At 36.0% G+C, this 20,622-nt stretch overlaps 2 protein-coding genes across 2 annotated transcripts; both read left to right on the top strand.

Moving 5' to 3' along the window:
* Nucleotides 1-1,899: 1,899 nt before the first annotated feature.
* LOC105397350 (calcium-binding protein P) lies at nt 1,900-3,159 on the top strand. Its single transcript, XM_011569364.3, has 2 exons — nt 1,900-1,911; nt 2,102-3,159. Exons 1-2 carry the CDS (start codon nt 1,900-1,902, stop codon nt 2,999-3,001), a joined length of 912 nt encoding a protein of 303 aa, XP_011567666.3. The 3' UTR covers nt 3,002-3,159.
* Nucleotides 3,160-13,798: 10,639 nt separating this feature from the next.
* Nucleotides 13,799-18,603, top strand: LOC105386538 (extensin-2). Its single transcript, XM_038113822.2, has 3 exons — nt 13,799-14,068; nt 14,301-14,501; nt 16,955-18,603. The coding sequence occupies exons 2-3, from the start codon at nt 14,487-14,489 to the stop codon at nt 18,296-18,298; spliced, it is 1,359 nt and encodes a 452-aa protein (XP_037969750.2). The 5' UTR covers nt 13,799-14,068; nt 14,301-14,486; the 3' UTR covers nt 18,299-18,603.
* Nucleotides 18,604-20,622: the final 2,019 nt, after the last annotated feature.

Below are 20,622 nucleotides of genomic sequence, written 5' to 3'. Positions count from 1 at the left end.
AATAATTATTTCCGATACATAATTAGTACTACTTACTTTCATAAGTAACTCATCATAACTCAGAGTTATATTATATTTGTATGATTTTTTGCAAATTATAAACAAACATAGTTCATTTACTGGGCCACCATATTATTGAAGTATCAGTTGTCTTATCAGTCGTAGCATACAAATATTAACACACAAGATCAGAGAAAAAATATTTGCCCCAGCCTGAAATCGAACGTCCCAGGTTTGATTTTAGTCAGAAATCCATGTAGGTACTTTTTTATATAATTAAGTAAGTACCTACATACAGCCATACAACATGCCCGAAGTATTCGCGATTCCCTTCACCACTCGTGTTCATAGTGACTGGTATGGCATCGTAAATGTTACAAGAATATGATAAGTGAAATCGGAAATTATAATTATGTTTACTTTAAGCCGGCGATATACATAAGTACTCATCAATTTGATTATATCGGAAAGATAATGCCGGTTAAAGTGTAAGGTAACTAAAACAAATTGTGATAGCGCTACAATAAGTATAAGTGATATAAGTAACTTTGTACAAATACAACTAAGCTTAAGCCCTTTACTCGTAGATGTAGGGTTTCGATAAAGGAAAATAGTTTTTCGGATAACTTTTTCACAATGTTGTTGATAGTGCCCAATCAATAACATTGGCTTGGGACTAACAATACCTGCGAAAACTGTGAGCAGTAACCAATATATTTTCTAAATTATAAGTTATAATCAGTTAAATTACTACGTATTACTCGAGGGTATAATAATCGATTACTAGTCTAGTCCCTATCTTCTTAGGCCATATATGCAGCATCATTGGCATGGCAAGATGCTAGAGCTACATGTCACACCCACGTGACAAGTATATCACAAATGCTGTATCTACTAATTGGGTACTCGAAAGACTGGATAGAAAGCTCACCAGATATTTGATGCGATATATTATATTGATAGACTACCAGACTGCAATGCCAAGTGGGTACTTTGCTGTACTCTTCGCGTCGGTTCAAGTTATGATTGAGATGTTACAAGCACACTTATGACTTTTTTGACACATTGCTCGTAATACATTTTGGTACAGTTTATCATTTGTAATACACGTTGTTGTCTAAAAATGGTCACGAAGCCCTCTTAGTTCCATCGCCCACTTAAACCTTGAAAGGTTTTACGATCCCAATTTAACAAGAAGCTCTTAGCATTGTAAAGTAATTTAGACGACATGACGTCTCTTGTGTTTCATCAGCGGCGGTGAAGGCGGTTGCGCAGGCGCATTGTAATCAGATACCGGATTATGCAGATGGCCGCACTACATGGCAGCAGATCTGATTATTGACGGGCACTTCTCAAATTTGAAACCATGTAAGTACATAATTTCGTAAAAAACACCACTTACAGCAGATGAGATCGTGAATTCAGCATTACTCAACAAATAACTTTGTATGAACTAGATCACTTGGCAAGTTTATTGTTATTGTAAATTGATTATAGAAACGTACATGGAATGAATTTTCTACATCAGAGATCATATTTTATAGTACTGAAGTAAATAGTATAGCTCATGTGTTTTTACGGAAAGGGAAAGGAAGTAGTTAGCTGTCGGGCGAGGCGGCGGCATGCGAGCCACGCATTTCCGCTCGTGTGTGAGGAAGCCTGCACTAGATCTAGCTCTAAACTGGATATGTCGGGGCAGGACAAAGACCTCTCGCCAACTCCTTCTGATCTGGAGCTAAAGGAAAGTTGTCCAGCGCCGCTCATATAAACGCGTGAACTTGATACTTTACTTGCACTTTTCCGAGCGACCGCGCACAGAACACTTTTCCTTTCGCGACTTTTCCCTACAGCATATAATGTAATTAGACCTTCGCATATCAATCATCAGATAACATCAATATGAAGATCCTAGTAAGTAATCACTGGTTATTTTCGGTCGATTTGTCAAGTTATACAATTTGGCAATTAAACTCGTTTTTTTAAATTATGTAACCGGCAATTTGTTTTATTTTTTCTTCTTGATGGTGCTATTGATTGATCGTCGATGACGCCCATCTTGAATTAGTTATGATCGATATTTAAGCATTTGTTTTGTTTTTAGATTGTGGCCGCATTCGTGGCGCTGGCCTGCGCTGATGAAGAGGGGGAGCAGAAGAAGCGGGGGGCGGGGAAGACCACGCTCAACGCCATCCCCTCGGGGGGCGGCAAGACTGACTACACATACAGCATTTACAACCAAAACCCGGCCTCTAACTCCGTGAGCCCTTCGTATCAAACGCAGGTGCCCAACTCCTTCTACCCGACTCAGTCGGGAGGCAGCCAGTACTACCAGCCGGGCGAGCAGGCGGGCTACCCTCCGCAGCCCGCGCCCTACTCCCCCCCCGCCGGGTACCCGCAGCCGCAGCTCAACCTGCTGCCGCCGCCCAGCTCCTCACAGTTCCTTCCCATCAACTTCGTCCCGAACTCGGGATACCAAGCCAAGTACCAGATCATTCCGTCAAAAGGCCCCAATGGGAATATCCAACTAGCGATTCTTCAGCCTCAATCGTCGCTGCAATCACCGCAAATTCAGTACCCGCAGAGTATATTTCAATCCAACTCTCCTTACCAAATAAACGCGCCTCATAGTTTCTTGAGTGGCGGGCAGGGGGGTTTCCCGAACTACCAGCAGTATCTGGGGCAGCCGTCGATGCTGCTACTGCAGCCCAACCCGTCGCTGTACAGCAATCTGCTGTACCCGGGCGCTGGGCCCAGTCCGAGCCTATACAACTACAACTACCAGGGGAGTCCCCAGGCAAAGTACAACGTGTACTACGGGGGCTCCCCACCGGCCAGTCAGCCGCCAGCGCCCAGTGACTATGACAAGCTGCAAGCGGGGAGCCAGCACGCCGCCGCCAAGGAAGACAATGAGATCAACATTCAAACATCCGATTACATAACCCCCGAATCATCCAATTACAAAAACTCCTACGTTACTAGCCGCACCTCGTATAAAAACTGATTATCGTGTAAGTTTTGCTTTTTTAAGGTTAGCGGTTTATTAGTTTGTATGTTGCCATGATTGTTGTGTTCTATTTATGAAAGTTGTTTTTATTTTTTTAAGACTGTTTTGTTATTAAGCTTGCTCAAGTTATTGTGTTACCGATAATAAAATCTTTATATGGAGATCGTGGATGTTTTGAAATGTGTGAAGAGGCAGAGGTGAACCTTTTTTATCTTTATATTATTTTACACCATAGTATATTTAATGAAAAAACAGTAAGATTTTGTAACATGCCGAATAAAAATACACCTAAGTATTTTTGATTTCGTCTCAATGGGAATACCATTACCATGCGAATCTCATTGTCGTTATAAAACAGATTAACCGAATCACCAAATCACTTTCTATATTAAAGTTTATTGAAACGTAACTTTATTGTTCCATATAGATTATAAAATGTTAAATACAGATTACACTCGTAGACCATTCTAACTGGATCAGAGATACTTTTGTATTTTAAAGGGCTCTGGCCATTTATTGGCCACTAGACAATGGTCTATTAGCCACTTACTTTATTACCCAGACTTTCACTCGTAGGCTAGTCTAGACTAGTTTATATTTTTATTTTGTTGAATTTTCTCTTAGTTTACAACTCTTACGATGTAAGAGCTAAGTTTTAGCAAAGGCTACACGTTACTTTAAGTTAAATCATAGGCTAATAGTTTTAAAATTGTACGGTTTGTTAATTAAAAGCTTAATCATAGTCAAGAAAGGCGGCCAATAGAAACAATGTTGTGAACGAAGAACAAAACAGGCTTTTAACGTCCGGTTAGACTACCAGTGTAAACAAACTGAACCAAATATGTGTGAATTGATTGTGGGAAAAAAATCGTCAGTGACGCAACACTGTAACTTGCTTTAACCGACTGCTGTCGGGTAAAGAGGCTTTTACATTTTTCTAACCATCAGCTGATTTACACAGATTATAATAGTCTATAGACATCATAAGTATTTTTTTTATCGTTGATATTTATGATTGTTACTAAATAACTTGCAAGTTTCCCAAAATAATCGTAGAATTTTGTTGTAGCTACCGTACATTATTAATTGGTTTACTAATAATAGGTATCTAATAGCTGATATTTCTACACAGATACATATTATGATAAATACAACACATAAGTACAATATGGATTTATCTATGTCAAATACAATAGGACACACAACAAACAATGTTTTACATTCAACATTTTTGCTAAAAACTGCAATGTGTATTTTGTAAAAGCTCCTAGACCTATAAAGATTGGCATGTAAGGTAGCGAATGTGCTCCCGTCCTAAGAGCTTCTAGTGAAAGGCACTAATTACCGCGTCTGTTCATTTGTACCGCCGTAGCACGGGGCACTGGACAGAGCACCTGCGACCAGTCTTATACAGGGTGTTTCATTTTATAAACAGTAATCTGTAGAAAACTTCAGACTGTAGAAAATTTTGCTGATGAATCTGATGATAGGAATGAGCTTTCTAATTATTTCGGAAGTTTTCTTGGGAGACCTTCGGAATCCATTGCATTAGGAATTGTATAATAATTCTAGATTAGTATAATAAATGTAATAGATTTGATATAATATCAACTAATCGATAAAAGAATTAAAACATTAATGGTTGTCAATTCTAAATACGCTAGAAATATTGGACATTTGATAAGAATAAAGTAACTGATATAAAATTTTATTAAAAGTGAATACTTCAATAATAAGTATACCGTAGTGTTAACTAAAGTTTAGTAGTTAAATAAATTATTTCCAACAGCCTGTATCGGATCGTAATCACTCACTCGGAACGACTCTCGTATTCGGTCGTATAACATCTTCAATAGCAATGCTAACCGGTCTACTCATCCCACATGTAAAATTGTGAACATTACAATCTGTACCTCTGCTGTAACTCGACACTTTATATGTTTACATAATTATGTAATAAGAACACTTATGTACCGTGGACTGGCTGTGGGCTTTCAATAATATTAATAAATATTTAGGTAGTTATTTGTTGAAGTATCGTGATGAAGGGTTTTGTTAAAAAAGCTCACTTAGATTTATTTTAGGTGGGTTTATTTAATTATTTATCAGAGAATAGTTAAGATTACAAAAATAACTGTTAAAATCTGCAAGCTGAATCAAACACCCTTGTAGGAAATTTATTAAGTTAAGCTTTCTAAATAATACTATACGGAAACTGTTTCTGTTTTATATGAAAGGTGTATTGTTATTGGTACTTAACCGATCTGTTTAGTGGTATTATATTCATATACCTTTATAGGGAAAACCGGCTGCTCTACCGTTATAGTACATAGACCAATATAAGTAGGTACTTTCATTTTAGCGCTTGCACCTTACAAGGCCTATAACGTTCAGTTTAATTACGTTTTGATTAAAATATGCAATAAGTACGGTGTCATGTTATCTTCCTTACATGAATCTAATCCAAAGTGAATGTAAATTTTAATTTGTTTCTATCAAAACTCATAAAACTATTAAACACTTACATATGTTCCAAACAAAATGATGATGAGTTTATATTTTATGTAACTCTTCAGATATTTTGACTTTTACAAAATATAAAAACTGATGATCAAAATGAAATTGCATTAGATATGATTGGGTTCATAAAATATTTAAGTAAGTCTCTTTATGTTTATACCATCCACAGAGCCGCTACTTAGGTGTAACAGCGCTGCTGAGTTTTGGTTTATGAACATAAAAATAATTAATTGAAGGTAACCAATTTAATTTATCGGAAAAGTACCAAATTAAAGCGATCTTATTTTTAAACAGGTTGGTTTACATCATTCTATTCGATCGCCTAAAGGGAATCTCGGAATCTGTTATTGCATCTTCGTCGTAACTTTGCATTATTGAGTATGAGTACTCACCTCTATTCTGTGCTGAGTGCGTTCAAATTTACGTAATATTTATCAAGATTTTAATAAAATGAGGTTATATTATAAATCTTTGTTTATGCACAAAATCTGTTTTAGTTATTAAGTAGAATGTAAATTTTGTAAACCGTGTTTTTATATGAAAAAATTGTCTGAAATAAATAAATTATTATTATTATGCGTTGCATTCATCTCTTAAAGGATTTATCTGAAGAAAAATCTGAATATACTTAATTAACATAATAAACAATATACTTATATTTTAACGGTAGCAGGTAATTTCAAATGATTTCCATTTAAACATTAGCTACAATAAAGTGACATTCATAAGGTACACCGTAAGGTACAGTAAGGGGCAGAGCAACCTGACCCCTCTCAGAAGCATTGTTACTATCAAATGCACATTATAATCAGAATAACTAAATGCTTTTTAACATAAAAGATGGAAACTGTCTATAATGAAAACGTATTACTCTTAGCCCGGTTAGTACCAATTTAATTTAAATAATGCGATCAAAGCAAGAATCATCCATCAAATTACTTATGAACGATGACGTGAACAACAATAACTTGTGATTGAATATCTGATTGTGAATGTTACATTGGATTATAAAATAGGTGTGGTGGAGTAGAAATTATACCTACAGGGTGGAATTTATCAGTGACCTCTCCGTTGGAAGGTATTTATTCATGGGGCCAAAAACATAGCTGGTTAACATTTTGATTATGTCGAAACATTTTACTTGCATTTTGAAAATGTTAAAATAATTTCGCTTTGATTTACTGGATGCCGTTTTTATTTGCAACATTTCGATGATCTTCGGACATAAGTTTGTACGTAATAACCGGTATATATCGGGTGCGTATTGCGACGTATAAAAACGAAATGTATAATTTCACATTAATAACGTTCACAACATATAATGAACGTTACGTATAACAACAAAATCTATATTTTCATAAGGTATAAGATTCAATTGGTATAACGTACATTTTATATAAAATCTAAATATATAATACTTACGAGGACTAATATCAATTCGTATAACATACATTACGTATATCGTTTAAAATATATACTATCATTTAGTATAAAGTTCATAAAACATACTAACATACAATAACATAATCTGTGTTTAATTACCCAACACCGTCAAACCCCCTAGCACCAAAACCTAAAGATAGGTGCGACGACGAGCAAAGCGAGGAGGAGCGTGTTAGGTGCACATGTTCGTCGAAACCAAAGCGGAGCGCAGCGAAGCGGAGCGGAGCGTCTCCCCACATAGCGCCAATAATAATGTCAAAACCCCTAGTACCAAAACCTAAAGATAGGTGCGACGACGAGCAAAGCGAGGAGGAGCGTGATAGGTGCACATGTTCGTCGAAACCAAAGCGGAGCGCAGCGAAGCGGAGCGGAGCGTCTCCCCACATAGCGCCAATAATAATAATAATGTCAAAACCCCTAGTACCAAAACCTAAAGATAGTTGCGACGACGAGCAAAGCGAGGAGGAGCGTGTTAGGTGCACATGTTCGTCGAAACCAAAGCGGAGCGCAGCGAAGCGGAGCGGAGCGTTCCCCCCACATAACGTCAATAATAATGAAAATACGATACGACAATCTTTACTTTTTGTGCATTATACATTATGATAATTATATCCGTTGTAGAATATATGTTATAAACGTTATATATTATGAACGTTATGCATTTTAATAGTTATATCAATTGAAATTATACTTTTTGAACGTTATTCTTTACGAAATTATGTATTTAGTAATTATGCCTTTCGTTTGTTATGCACAGTGATCGTTATACTTAATGAATTTATATCATATGGGCGTATACCTTGTGAATGTTATACCATTCGTTTTTATACCTCGTATTACTTACCCGTATATATCTGCTGCACCTTGGTCATTGATTGACCCATCACTGCCAATAACAAGTACCCTTGGGCACACTCTTGCTTACGAAAAATGAGCTTTCCTAACGCAGCTGCGCGAGCCACGACTCTATCTCACAGTACGTACGATATTCTAAGTAGTTCGTCCGTTTTGTGTCGAGCTAGAATAACCTACGTTTGCTTTGCTAGTCACACCCAGGTTTTGAGAGTGCATGTTCAGCTTCAAAAGTAGCTAGCTATACTTATACTTTTGTATATTTGATGAGTAGATACCAGAGATATAGCTACTTATGAATTTTTACTGGAAATATTCACTGGTTCAATATTTTTTTATTGAGAACTTGTTTGCTTTGTTCAATTTTGCACAATGTATCTTTAATACATTAAAAAAAAAAACTATTTTATGAGTAGTATTCTATTTCCATAGCGCTTGTAATTATATGAATTTCTCGTTTGCAATAAGTTGACAGTGCCATTACTACTGCAACCACGAGGTAGTAGTTAAGTATATCGGTCCAGTTGCAGTGATTCAAACTGTTTGTGAATTGTGATAGTTAAGTTAGAAGGGAGGGCTTGACCGCTTCCTGGACAGACGCTGGGCTTTTAACTTATTCTGGAAAAGAAAAACTATTTCTAAACGATTTAAAGGAAATGTAAACATATGTTAATAAAAGTGTGTAGTGATAAATTGTACTTATCAGAATCAGAATGTGAGAGATTTTGGTAAGTAGATTTGCTATATTTTTATTATACCTATTTTCGAATTTCATGGTCTGGTCCTGCTCCTCAAGTTTAATGATCTTCCACAGAAACCAGGCATTCTTATTCTTCATATAGGTACTAGGGTAGATAAAAATATATTATGAATTCATATCATGCTGTCATTCTTTTTAATTATAATTCCAGAGAGTGTCAGCACGTGTTTTATCCCACATATAAACTTTGTCCACATGGTTAGATTCGGATGATGCTCGTAATATGATTGTCAGGACGTCTATAATCAGAATCATGATTGTTTAACTCAATAATGGTGGCATTACGACGAACAATACTTTACAACGAATATGCTTAACATCACAGTAGTATCTAAGTATTATAGGATCAGGTATTGCCATAGAGAAATAAATATTGCAGATATGATAACTAGATATATTTATATTATATATATTATATTTACTTTTTAAAAATGTAGTGGTATTCTCGGGTATCAATGGTTTCAGAAATCGATAAACCTAAAAAATACCTACAATAATGTCTTTGCAGTAATATTTTTGCTAGGAATTAGCAAGTTAATTGCTATATGTATTGCATCAGTAGGTATCTAGTGGCAACTTAAGTACGTGAGAAAGTGTCAATTCAAGTGATTTCGCTGGAGTTGTAAAAGCTATAACATTATATTTATTATATTATTATTCGCTCGTTAGTCAGATTACTTAATAATCACCATAAAATGGTGTAACACAGGTAATAATACTATACAACAATCTGAACACCTGGCTTTTATATGGACCAAGAAATCCAAACCTCGTCAAAGCCTATTTTTTTAATCGACTTTAACTTGTAAGTATATTTTGAATGATATATAATTAATTGGGTACCAATTTCTAAACGAAATCTTAAATCATGAGTAAACTTGGACTATATTTTGAAATAGAGAAAAACATAAAGTGAAATATTCCTTTAGCTGTGTGAGCTTTGGCTTTTCTTATTTTATACGTGTACAAGAAAACTATCCAACTGCTCTATATTTCACAATAATAACCATGTTACACTTACAAACTCTTTGATGCAACCTTATTAGGTGTTATCACGCGTTGGTGCCGAAAATTTGACGTTTATCCGAGCGTAGAGGTTGTATAACTGTTGTGCAACCTCCATGCAAGGAGGCGCTAACATGGTGAATGCACGATGACCACTGTTTTTACGGGTGCAGAGCGAGTACCTAACACAGAGGGAAAAACCCTTTACCTATTTTATTAGTTTATGGGCAATAGGTGAGGCTGATAAATTATGATGTTCCATGTTTAAAAACGTAGGTTGCCTTAATTTGATCACTACTTAGGTGATTTCTTAAATAGGTATAGATACTAGTGCCTTCTTTGTAAAACATAGTATGAGTCCTACGACAGCTGTAAAATCCATACATTTTATTTGTCATTTGTTCGATTTCAAGGGAAGACTACGCACAAGCATCAAACGTCATATCAAACGTCATATTTTGCAAAGGATAAAATATTCAATAGTCGTGGTCGTTATGGATCCCAGTGGGCTGGAGGGCATCCCACTTTACACCTGCTTGTTACCCCACTGTCATCCGTAATAGCCTATAACTCATTATTATCTATAATAGAGAGAAATACCTCTTGAAAATCTCAGAAACTAGTATTGTCACGGGCCTAGTTCCAATTTAATTGGCACTTATTGAGAGTAAAACACCATAAATTCATATCTTTAAATTGGTCTACACATCTAAAATATAATGTGTCACGATTTTATAAGACTACCTAAAGAAAATTCAGTCACTAATACCATAATTATATCTGTGGAAAAATTAAAACGTCAATTAGGAGAAACAACTCATCATAATTTAATCATAGCTGTGAGCTTTCAAAATTATCATCATTAGAAGCAAAGCTGTTCATATATATATAAGTTGAAGATATATAAAAGAAGAATATATTTGTGTTATAAAAACCAAATAATCATTTGGTACTGGATAAAAGCCACTCACTTTTCTTTATTTATATAACATAATAAGTTTGCGGGAAAAAGCTAAATTAAAAGCGAAGATAAATTGTTAATAATAAAGTTTAGATTTGTTTCTCCCCGAATTGCACAAAAGAACAAATAAATATAATGAGCATTATCTATGAAAAATATAAATCGTTTTGTAAATTTGACTGAGCTACGGTCTGCGGTTAAAAACAATGGCGAAATTACATCGCAAATTGTTATTATCATACGTAATGTCATTATTGCAGTTTGGTATAACGATGAATTTTGCATAATCCCTTTTGAAGTAGTGCATGCTTAAATAGACATATTTTGAATGGTGGTGTCTCATTATGTAACACACCGATTTATACCCCGTGGCGTATCTGTAAATATGTCTGAATCTTATACAAACCAACAATTTATGTATTTTTTGTACAGAAAGAGAGCGTCTCCATAAAAACCTGTTTCTTCACGTAACTTTTTCGTATTGCGAGATAATATTTTTTCACGCTTTTGATTTTAATTTTCAGTACAAAAGTTTTTCAGAATGAGCCCCTGAAGCACCTCTTTCGGTTTACTATACAAGTTTTGCAATATCCTTACTTCTTCTATATTATGGAAAGGAAAGTTAACTTTGTATTTCCCGCAAGTATTAACTAGAAATGGATTATGTCCTATCGAAGATTAGTTTAGACTTATGTGTTTAAAAAGCTGGTTAAACGGGAAGCTCTTATAGGACTTGTGTATATCCTTTATTTCCATGTGACTACGAAGAATGTTTGATTACTTTTGTATAGAGTGTTTCAAAAGTGGCAGTTGACAAGGAACACCAAGGTCCCTTTCTGTCTTTTTCGCTTACACTTTCACTACAACTACATGATTCAAATTAATGTTGTTTTATTTGGTCTCGGTACAAATAAACAGCTACTGAACAGGTACAATATCAATCTATCTATCTATTCATGTATTTCCTAGGTGAACACAGTACAGGTGTACCTAGAACAGTAGGTAGTACTTATAGGACATTCATCGGTTTGCTCCACTTGGTTAGAAAGCACTTGTAGCGTAACTGAACTAGTGAAAACACCAGACATACATGATTAATTATTTACTTAACCTGTGCAGTGCTTATAGTACATAGTGCGAGGTAGGTTTATAATTAGAGGCTTGTAAATAGGGATGTCTATTAGAGTAGGTGTAGCGGAAGTTTTAGGAATGTTATGAGCGCTTATCATGGGTGTGCACTAAATGAGATTTCTCGAGTGATTTCTTCCTTAAATCAGACTGATTAATAGTAATACTTTATCACGTTGAAGAGAAACTGTCCTAGCTCTAGCGTTTGTCACCAACACTCTAAGAAGATGAAGAAGCGCATCACCTTATTAAATTGGGGTTAGATTCTAAGGTCCTGCTTAGCTTAGGTATTACATATTCACTCTTACTCTCCTTATTCAATTGATTCAAATATTTGAAATACAATTATGATGTATAGGTTTTAAGCAGATATAAAAGTAAATCCAGTATGTCAATACACTTGCGAAATGTACTCGTAGTCACGGTACCTACACCTTATTAACGTTATTTTAAAACTTACTTATATAAGCTATTCATACACGCTTCACATGAAATTAAACAAATAGCAAACACTTAGTCTGACGATTCTATGAAAGACGGGGCTTTGAGACTAAAAGAATCCAGAAACTCATTAAATTCTTCCATAAATAAAGACCATGACACCGATGCTTACATTTACAATCATTTGTTTGTTTAGAATGTCACGAAATGTAAAAAAAACTGATGTGATTCTATTCAGAATGTTGGGCAAAAGTGTGTGACCTATTTAAAATATAGAAGAACTATTTAGCTTATTAACGCAAGAGATGTTCTGTTTATAATTGATGCAATTGTACAATATGTTGTGTGCCAGCAGGTGTATAGAATAACAGAACTATTAAATCCCTTCAAACAAAAAAAAAATCGGTTTTATCCGAAAAATCGTAAACATTGAAAATTTATAAGAAATGAATAAATTTTATCCTCTAATATTTTCTAGCTTTTCTAGATTTTTACTGCAATATGTACTATAGGAGTAAACTCTATATCATCTACTACCTACTTATATCGGATGGAATTCTATCCTAAGCCACCTTCATAATAAGACCAACTGTGAAAACGTGAAAAAAACAGCAACCGCATATATATACCTAACACACTTGTTTTACAAAAAATATTACACTATTGTAGGTACTGCGGAAAATTTCAAGTAGGTGTTGGTAATGGCAAGTTTATTCAAAAGTGTTACCATTATCCTGAGACTTAATAAAAAAACCTTTTGTTACTTCTTCTCACAAGAGTTGCAGCTTTACACATTACCTAGTCCTCAAATTAATTATGAAATTTATTAAATGTATACCTACATTGTAATGGAAACCTACGGTCTGTTTGGAAATGCAAGTGGTTAGGTAAGTGGTATCATTGTACTTAAAGTTTTAATACTCAGATTTAGTGTCATAAGGTGTAATTATATGCCTATATTGTCTCTAATTATGCTAAAAGCTCCACCCATAATTATTAACTTGTGCAATACATTTTTATACTCAAATTATTTCTAATTTGCGCGTCTTAAAATTGGTTCAATTTTTAAAACGATTCTAATCAAACCTCAAACATACATCAAAAGCAACAAAACATTAATAAAAAATGCCTTAAAAAGAAAATACAATGAAAAGGTTTAATGACTATCATAAAATAGAAATCGAACGATTTAAATGTCAATCTTGTAATGATGGAGTAGATTTTGAGCTCTAAATATTATAGTCAAATAATAGCGATTACTGTATAATTTGTGGCCGATATTGACTATAGTAATTAAGGGTTACTGTTACAGGATTATAGCCTTTATTTGATGGAACTGAGTGCTTTATGGCTGCGATGTAACAGTTATAACTCCATTGTCTATGGAACGTTATTATTATTACGACAAGAACGATTGTCTGCTGCATTTCATATCATGAATATGTAGTACATCTGTAATCTGACTATCTAAAAATTATAAAATAAATTAAATATTTCAATTTTAAAACTGATATACTTATACAAGGTTTTGCAAAAAAGGTAAGATGAGGCTAAGCCGAAAGGGGGTGACTCATGGGGTCATTCTGAACAACTTTTATTCTAAAAGTTTTGGAAATTCACGACTATCAATCGAATCAGAATTATTCTTCAGATAAATATGGAAAAATCATCCCTCAAAAAATGTCTTTCTTTCGTCTAATAACTAATTATGGTTGGTTTATTAAACAAACAGACCCTACAGGACCTACTACATAAACTCTTCCAAAAATATCCTTGAAATCCTGCGAAATCATCCATGAAAGCGACGATCGCCATACGAGCCTTTCCGCGGCAATATGTAGAGTAGTGCAGTATTTAACTACACGCCGGCGACACGCGCGATCACTTACCCGCCGGCGGCCGGCCGAACGCATTCCGCGCTCCCAAATATTCAACAACACTAGCAACAAAAACAGTTGGTATTTCTTCCACTAAACTATCAAATAACAACAACTTATAAACCTTAAGTTTATATTTGGGAAGTAAATGGTTTTATAAAAGCGTGATCGGACGCCATTTTGGAAATTCAGCTGTCAATTTTCCCGCGCGCTCGCGCTTTGACCATAGACAAGTAGTAATTTTTCTATTAACGTGTGTAGTCAATGGGGTAAAAGGTTTCCTTTTAAATGATGGTTTGTAAATTATAGGGTTTCTTCGGCGCTGTCGGTGAGGGCAGCTCGATCGATGCAACGTACAGAGGACATGAAGAAAGAGGACTGCCGCTCGCGGATGGGTGTTGGAAAAGTGCAGTTTGTGCTGTGACAATACATTGACAGTTTGTGTGTGACTAGTCTGTGAAATTTGTTGATTTTTTAAACTTGAAATTCAGCAATATGCTGATCTATAAGGTGAGGATACAACTTTTATATTAGCAATTTGAAGTTACTAGACATTTACTTTCGTATCTAACAATAGCATTCATGACTAAAATAATGCTTGAACCTAAGTGGCTTGCTAGCTTATACCTAAGTGGAGACGGCAAACTTATTTTTTATAGCCTTACGTTTTGAATAAAATACCTACTTACCCAATACTAATGAACACATCCAGTAGATACAAATGATAGCACTGACAACATAATTATAGTTATGCAGCTAGTTTACACCGTAATAACCCGAGATATCATATATACATATTACACATCTATAATATAACCCTACATGCACGAATATCTAAGTTACATTGATGTTACCTATACTTTTATTATATATATATATAATAAAAGTATATATAAGTATATTCTTCTTAAACGAGCATGTCTAATGTAAAATCTTTTTTGGCGGGAAAATTCATGGCATTATAATGATTTATGATAATGATTCCTTGCATGATTTTTATTTTTTTTATGATTGGGTCTTTATTTGGTGCATGTATTGGCAATTTGAAACTTTTTCGGATATTCGGTGATAATTAGTTCAAAACAAAGTTTATTAAGTACCTATCTGAGAATCAATGCACCAAGTTGAGGAGAAAGGCAAGAGTAGTAGTTAAAATACAGTGAAGGAAAGTAAATAGATAAATCATAGTGGACCAGTTTCCCTGTGCTTTCTGGTACTATTGTTTTTTCTTCGTAATAAAATGTGTAATCGGTTTTAATTAAACCAACAATGGACGGTAAAGTGTGGTGTTATTTCACCTTAAGGATGTTTAATGTGCAGGTGTTCAAATTGGGAAACTAACACCTGGTAGACTTAGCTCCAATTTCTCCATAGTCGGTTAGATCGTAACCAGGGAAGGGTTGATCAATTATAGGTACGTCATCTCTATATTAAATTTTTGACAACTGTGTCAAAAGCCAAGCAATAATCCCTGGTTATGCTCTAACCCACTATGGAGAAATTGGCACTAAAGATACAAATCTACCAATGAAAAAAGCACCAACCACCAATTATGCACACATAAATACTCTTAATCTTATCGTTTATAAATGACATGCTAAGAAGAAGAAGAAAAAAAAATGACCTTTTAACAGTTATAAAAAGATTTAAAAATTCAAAATTAAGGTGAACTCTTATGACAAAGTAAAAAAGTAAGTTCCGCGCACCCGTTGATGTCTTTTGTATAAGAATTGAAACGACCATGCTTAGTAATTTTTTTTTAGTGCGTAATTTAGTATGTTTGTGCTGTTTTGTCACATTAAAAAGTATAATAATATGTTATTTGCAAACGAAACAAAAGAGAACAAAATACTTTCAAGCGGTTGACTTGCATTTTGACTATTATTATAAAGTTAGATAAGATAATTTTTTTCAGCTAATGTCCCATTGTTTAAAAAATGTGTTTAATTTTTGTTTTAATTTGTAGTTTTTGTTTCATTTGCAATTGTATCTTACAAAATATATTTAAGGTTTAAGTATGAAGTTCAAACAATAATAATTGGAGACTAATCTAACTGCAAAAAATAGGTATTTGGTCCACATACTTATGCGCTAATGCACAACACAAATTCATTAGCTAGCAACACTCATAGCTTTAAACTTATAAACAATTACTAAAAGTTACACTATGTATAAAATATGAGAATGCAAAGTTTTCATTTCAATATAATATTTAGGGTTTGAAAATTTTATTACGGAATATTTGTGACCAAAATGTAAATAATAAACTTACATAGGTAAATTACATATATTCGTATATTAGTGTATGTATTTATAACTCTACACTGTATAAGTTTAGGGATAACAAACCATTGCTGCATGATTATTATTGCGTAATAAGTAATCAGAGTAAATACTGCAATAAGCATTTATAAATACCGGTAAATTATATACCATTAAAGTAATCTTTCTATCAACGTACGCTTGTGCATTTACCGACTCTAATAGATCCGTATGACACAAAATGTTTACAGCATGTTAGCACAACAGTTATGCTATTACAACAATATTATATTTGTATCATTGTATGAAATTACAATGTAATTTGCAGCACTTAAAATAATGATTACTTAACCCAAAATTTCCCGTCGCACTAACGAATAAAAACCGCACAAAGTATGAAAGTGCGAGAATCTTCACAGTGCGACCACATAAGTGCAGTAAAAGCTAACACTCCCATTTTCTATCTAAAACACGCCGCGAACTCGACTGGTTACTTAATAGGATCTACTTTATTTTTTGCCGTTCACCTGTTAGCCATAACTGACGGTAATATTGGTTATTTTTACAAATTGAATTGACTCTTATTACTGAGTGTTAAAAGCTATGTGTAGTGACAGGTCGGGCGTGCCTCCTCGTCCCATCTACGGCGAAGTGGTGCGGCCGTCCACCCGCCAGCCTCACTTGACCGCTTTTACTTTCAGATCGCACCTGTCCTCCTGCTGGCACTCCTTGCCCGCGCCGACAAGAAAATAGAACTACAAGACATCGAGGAAGACAACTTGAAAAGCGAAAAGGAAAAAGATTACGATAAAAATGAAGTACATCCCACCAGCCAGAATATTAACGCTCTAGATTTCTTTAAGAATGGTCTTATTAAGTACTTCGAGGGGCACCCGCCGCCGCAGTCGCAGCCGCGCTACGTGCATCAGTACGCGGTGACGGAGGCTCCGGAGAAGCCCCCCGCGCACCCCCCGCGCCCTTCGTACACGGCCCCGTCCGGCCCCGGCGCGCAGCAGGCCATGGTGGGCTACCTGTCCAACGTGCCCATGCAGATATATCTAGTCCCTCAGTATTACAACGAGCACGCCGAGCCAGCCAGCAGCGCCAGCCCACAGTTCCCCAGTCCGCCACCACGCGCCTACACCGCGCCCGAGGCAGCCGCCGCCGCCCAAACGCAGACTAACTACATAGACGTTCCCGCCTACGTCACGCCCACCGGCAAAGCATACCTACAACCCATGCCACAGTACACGCAACAGTTTGCCTACGTGACATATCCTCAGCCGACTGTTGCTACAGTGGCTCAGAATAGCCCTCACATGTATGTGACGTCACCAGGCGCCTCGGGCCCCGGGCTCCAACATCCCCTGCTGCAGTACCAGATGCCGGTTCAGTATCAATATCAAACAGCATTAGTTTCCCCGCCTTCATACCACAAGCAGTATTACCAGCACCAACAGTTGACCGACTCGTCGCTCAACACACTCGAAGAGGCCCCAGAGAATGAAATCGAAAGTCCTAAAGAGTACGCGGCGCAGACCGAAGCGCCCTACAAGTCCCCCGAGTACCCGCGGTACTATTCCTCTAGAGCTCCCCTGAGAGATGACCACAGACTAGGTCACGTTCAGGATCTACCTCCTCCCAATCCTTTATTACTGCGAGGTCCGCCTCCCCACCTTGCTCATTTGCCAAAGGCATTACCGTTCTATCGTCCGTTGAACAAACCAGTTTACTCAGCTGGAGCGAGCACTATTTCGAATGCGATCACGCCTCGTCCCGTCGATGGGTACGGACCTCCTTTTAGGAAGCGTCCGACCTCTTTGCTGGACTCGTACATACCTTCGGGTTTGCAGGTGGAGTATCTGAAAAGAGGTTATGCTAAGGATCCTTCGGCGTTGTACGACGCTTTGTCGAGCGGTCGGCCGTTCCCCGCGCCCCGTCACTTTGAGCGTGGGTTCGTGCCTAACCAGGTGTTCCAGACACCCACCGGCGGAGTCACATTCGCTCACTACAAAAGAGCATCAAACAAGCATCCACAAACATGAAGAGCGAAGGTGGTAATCTCTAAGAAACAAATGACTGTTAAATTGTACAAATGTTGTTTTTGACGAATAATTTTATGTTTTGCATTATAAATAATAAAATTATGTAGATCTTGTGAAATAATTCTATTTATAAGATTTTAATATGTAGATATCGTAAAGTAGGTTTAGATTATGTAGTAAGCTAGAATATATGAAGTAAGAATGAGATTTGGCATAGCGAAATTGTGTACGAAGGTCAGTATTTTTGAGTAACGTTTTGATATTGATTGAATATTTATGTTAATAAAGTTATTGTTGAAACCGTCTCCTCATTATCATATTATATATCCCACGCCTAACTTTATTACATATTATAGTTATATCTAAGACGTGTTCAATGCACTAATTTATAAAAGGAATCAGCTGTTTGTACACATCTTTAAGTTAGAATGTTTTTTTTTTATTAATGTAAAAATATGATCCTACGAGTACAAACATATTTAGAAGAAACGGTAAAATTGATGTAACTTCGAATTGGAGAATCCTTGGGCTGGCGTTTATAAATAAAAAAAAAAACACTTGATGGTAGGTATGGAAAACCCAGCGTGACTCAGATCATCATTCTGGAACACTTTTAGCTCACTATATCCCTAGTACCTATATCACTAAACTGGTCCGATAAAATATTGCGATGCAAATAATAAAATATAGGTGCAAAAATTGTTACATTCAAATCACGCTAAAGTGAAGCAATCAATCGCGGATGAATAACTGTTGTTAGATGCATCTTGAGCCGTAGAAACAATTACCACGTTAATCGATTTAAGGTAAGCGTCCACACCTAGCGGTATCGTACGTATCGCACCAAACGGATTGTCATAATTGTATGGAGAAACGGCCTCGACAATGCCGTTGAATTGGATGCACTTGTGTGAATTTATACAGGGTGTTGCAAAAAGGGTATACTAAGCCGAAACCTACATGTGCAGCATGGTATATCTAAACCCGAAACTGAAATCAGAATTTCAAAATTCGCGAAAAATAAATTTCATTTTCCATGGAAACTTTGTTGGTCACGTGACTTTTACTATGTTTTTTTTTTTTTCGCGAATTTCTAAATTCTGATTTCAGTTTCGGGCTTAGATATACCATGCTGCACATGTAGGTTTCGGCTTAGTATACCAATTTTGCAACACCCTGTATACGAAGAACACTGAATGCGATGCGTCCGATGCGTACGATTTCGATAGGTGAACGCTTGCCTTTAGATAGAGAAAGGTGAGTATTGAGTATCAAGTGCTAGTGACGAATCGATTGTTATAGTTTTCGAATACTGTGATACGATTTTTTTATTGCAGCTACATAAGTGATTCATTATGATAATTTTATATTAGATGAAGGCTTATAGCTGAATCTCATTAATGTCAAAACAATAGGACATCTATAGAAAAGTAAAAATAATAATAGAGGCGTGGTGGCGTAACGGTTAGTGTCTCGGCTCTCATTCGTGAAACTGTGGGTTCGAATCCTACCATGTACTGTGATGAGTGTTGTTGCGTGCTACTGACCAACAGATGGCGTTACTGGTAGCCTAAATGGCTATTAGCTTCACATTTCATTAGCGGCGGTATGCCAAATAAAATGTATGAGGGTACTTCTGGTCTACCAGTGCAAAGGTACGACTAGTCATTTTGTGAGAAATTGTAACATTATCGACATCTTTGGTGTAAGATTGATGAGATTTAAGTTTAATCAACTCTGCGTATTGTGGTTGAATTGTAGTTTTTGTGCATCTTCCGGAATAATAGGGGTAAGTTCTTAAGCATCTTTGTAGTAGACTTAGCTCAATACAAATGTTTATCATCCAATGTATTACCATAACTTGGTGCTTAGTCCTTGTTTATTTATTTACAGCCTAAGGAAACGCCCTTATTATACACGGAGATATTATTTACGGATCTATTAAGGAAGACTTGGCCGTATATACTGTTGGACATTTTCACACGGTCACTTATCAGCACAACAGCCTAGTCGGTGGGAGCTCGGACTGTGGGCCTTCGATCGGGAGTTCGAGTCCCGCGGAAGTCAATTCTTTTGTTTTTTTATTTTTGCCTTACAAGCATTATTTTATTTGCTCATCATTTTAAATGGTGTATTGAACGGTAATAAATAGGTTTTAGGAATTAAGTTAGATTAAGGTTAGTTCTAATTAGAGATAGGTTTACACCGGGTAAATGTCGGTTTCGTTAGGTTAAGGCTTTAGCAATATATACCATTGGAGTGACTGCTATATTCACTTGTATCATTTAAGAACCCCAATCATTACAATGGCGCCCAACGGGTTA

Source organism: Plutella xylostella, chromosome 18 (genome assembly GCF_932276165.1).
Source record: "Plutella xylostella chromosome 18, ilPluXylo3.1, whole genome shotgun sequence".
Classification (NCBI taxonomy): Eukaryota; Metazoa; Arthropoda; class Insecta; order Lepidoptera; family Plutellidae; genus Plutella; species Plutella xylostella.
Note: the sequence above shows the minus strand (reverse complement) of the source record. Positions and strands in the feature narration are given on the sequence as shown.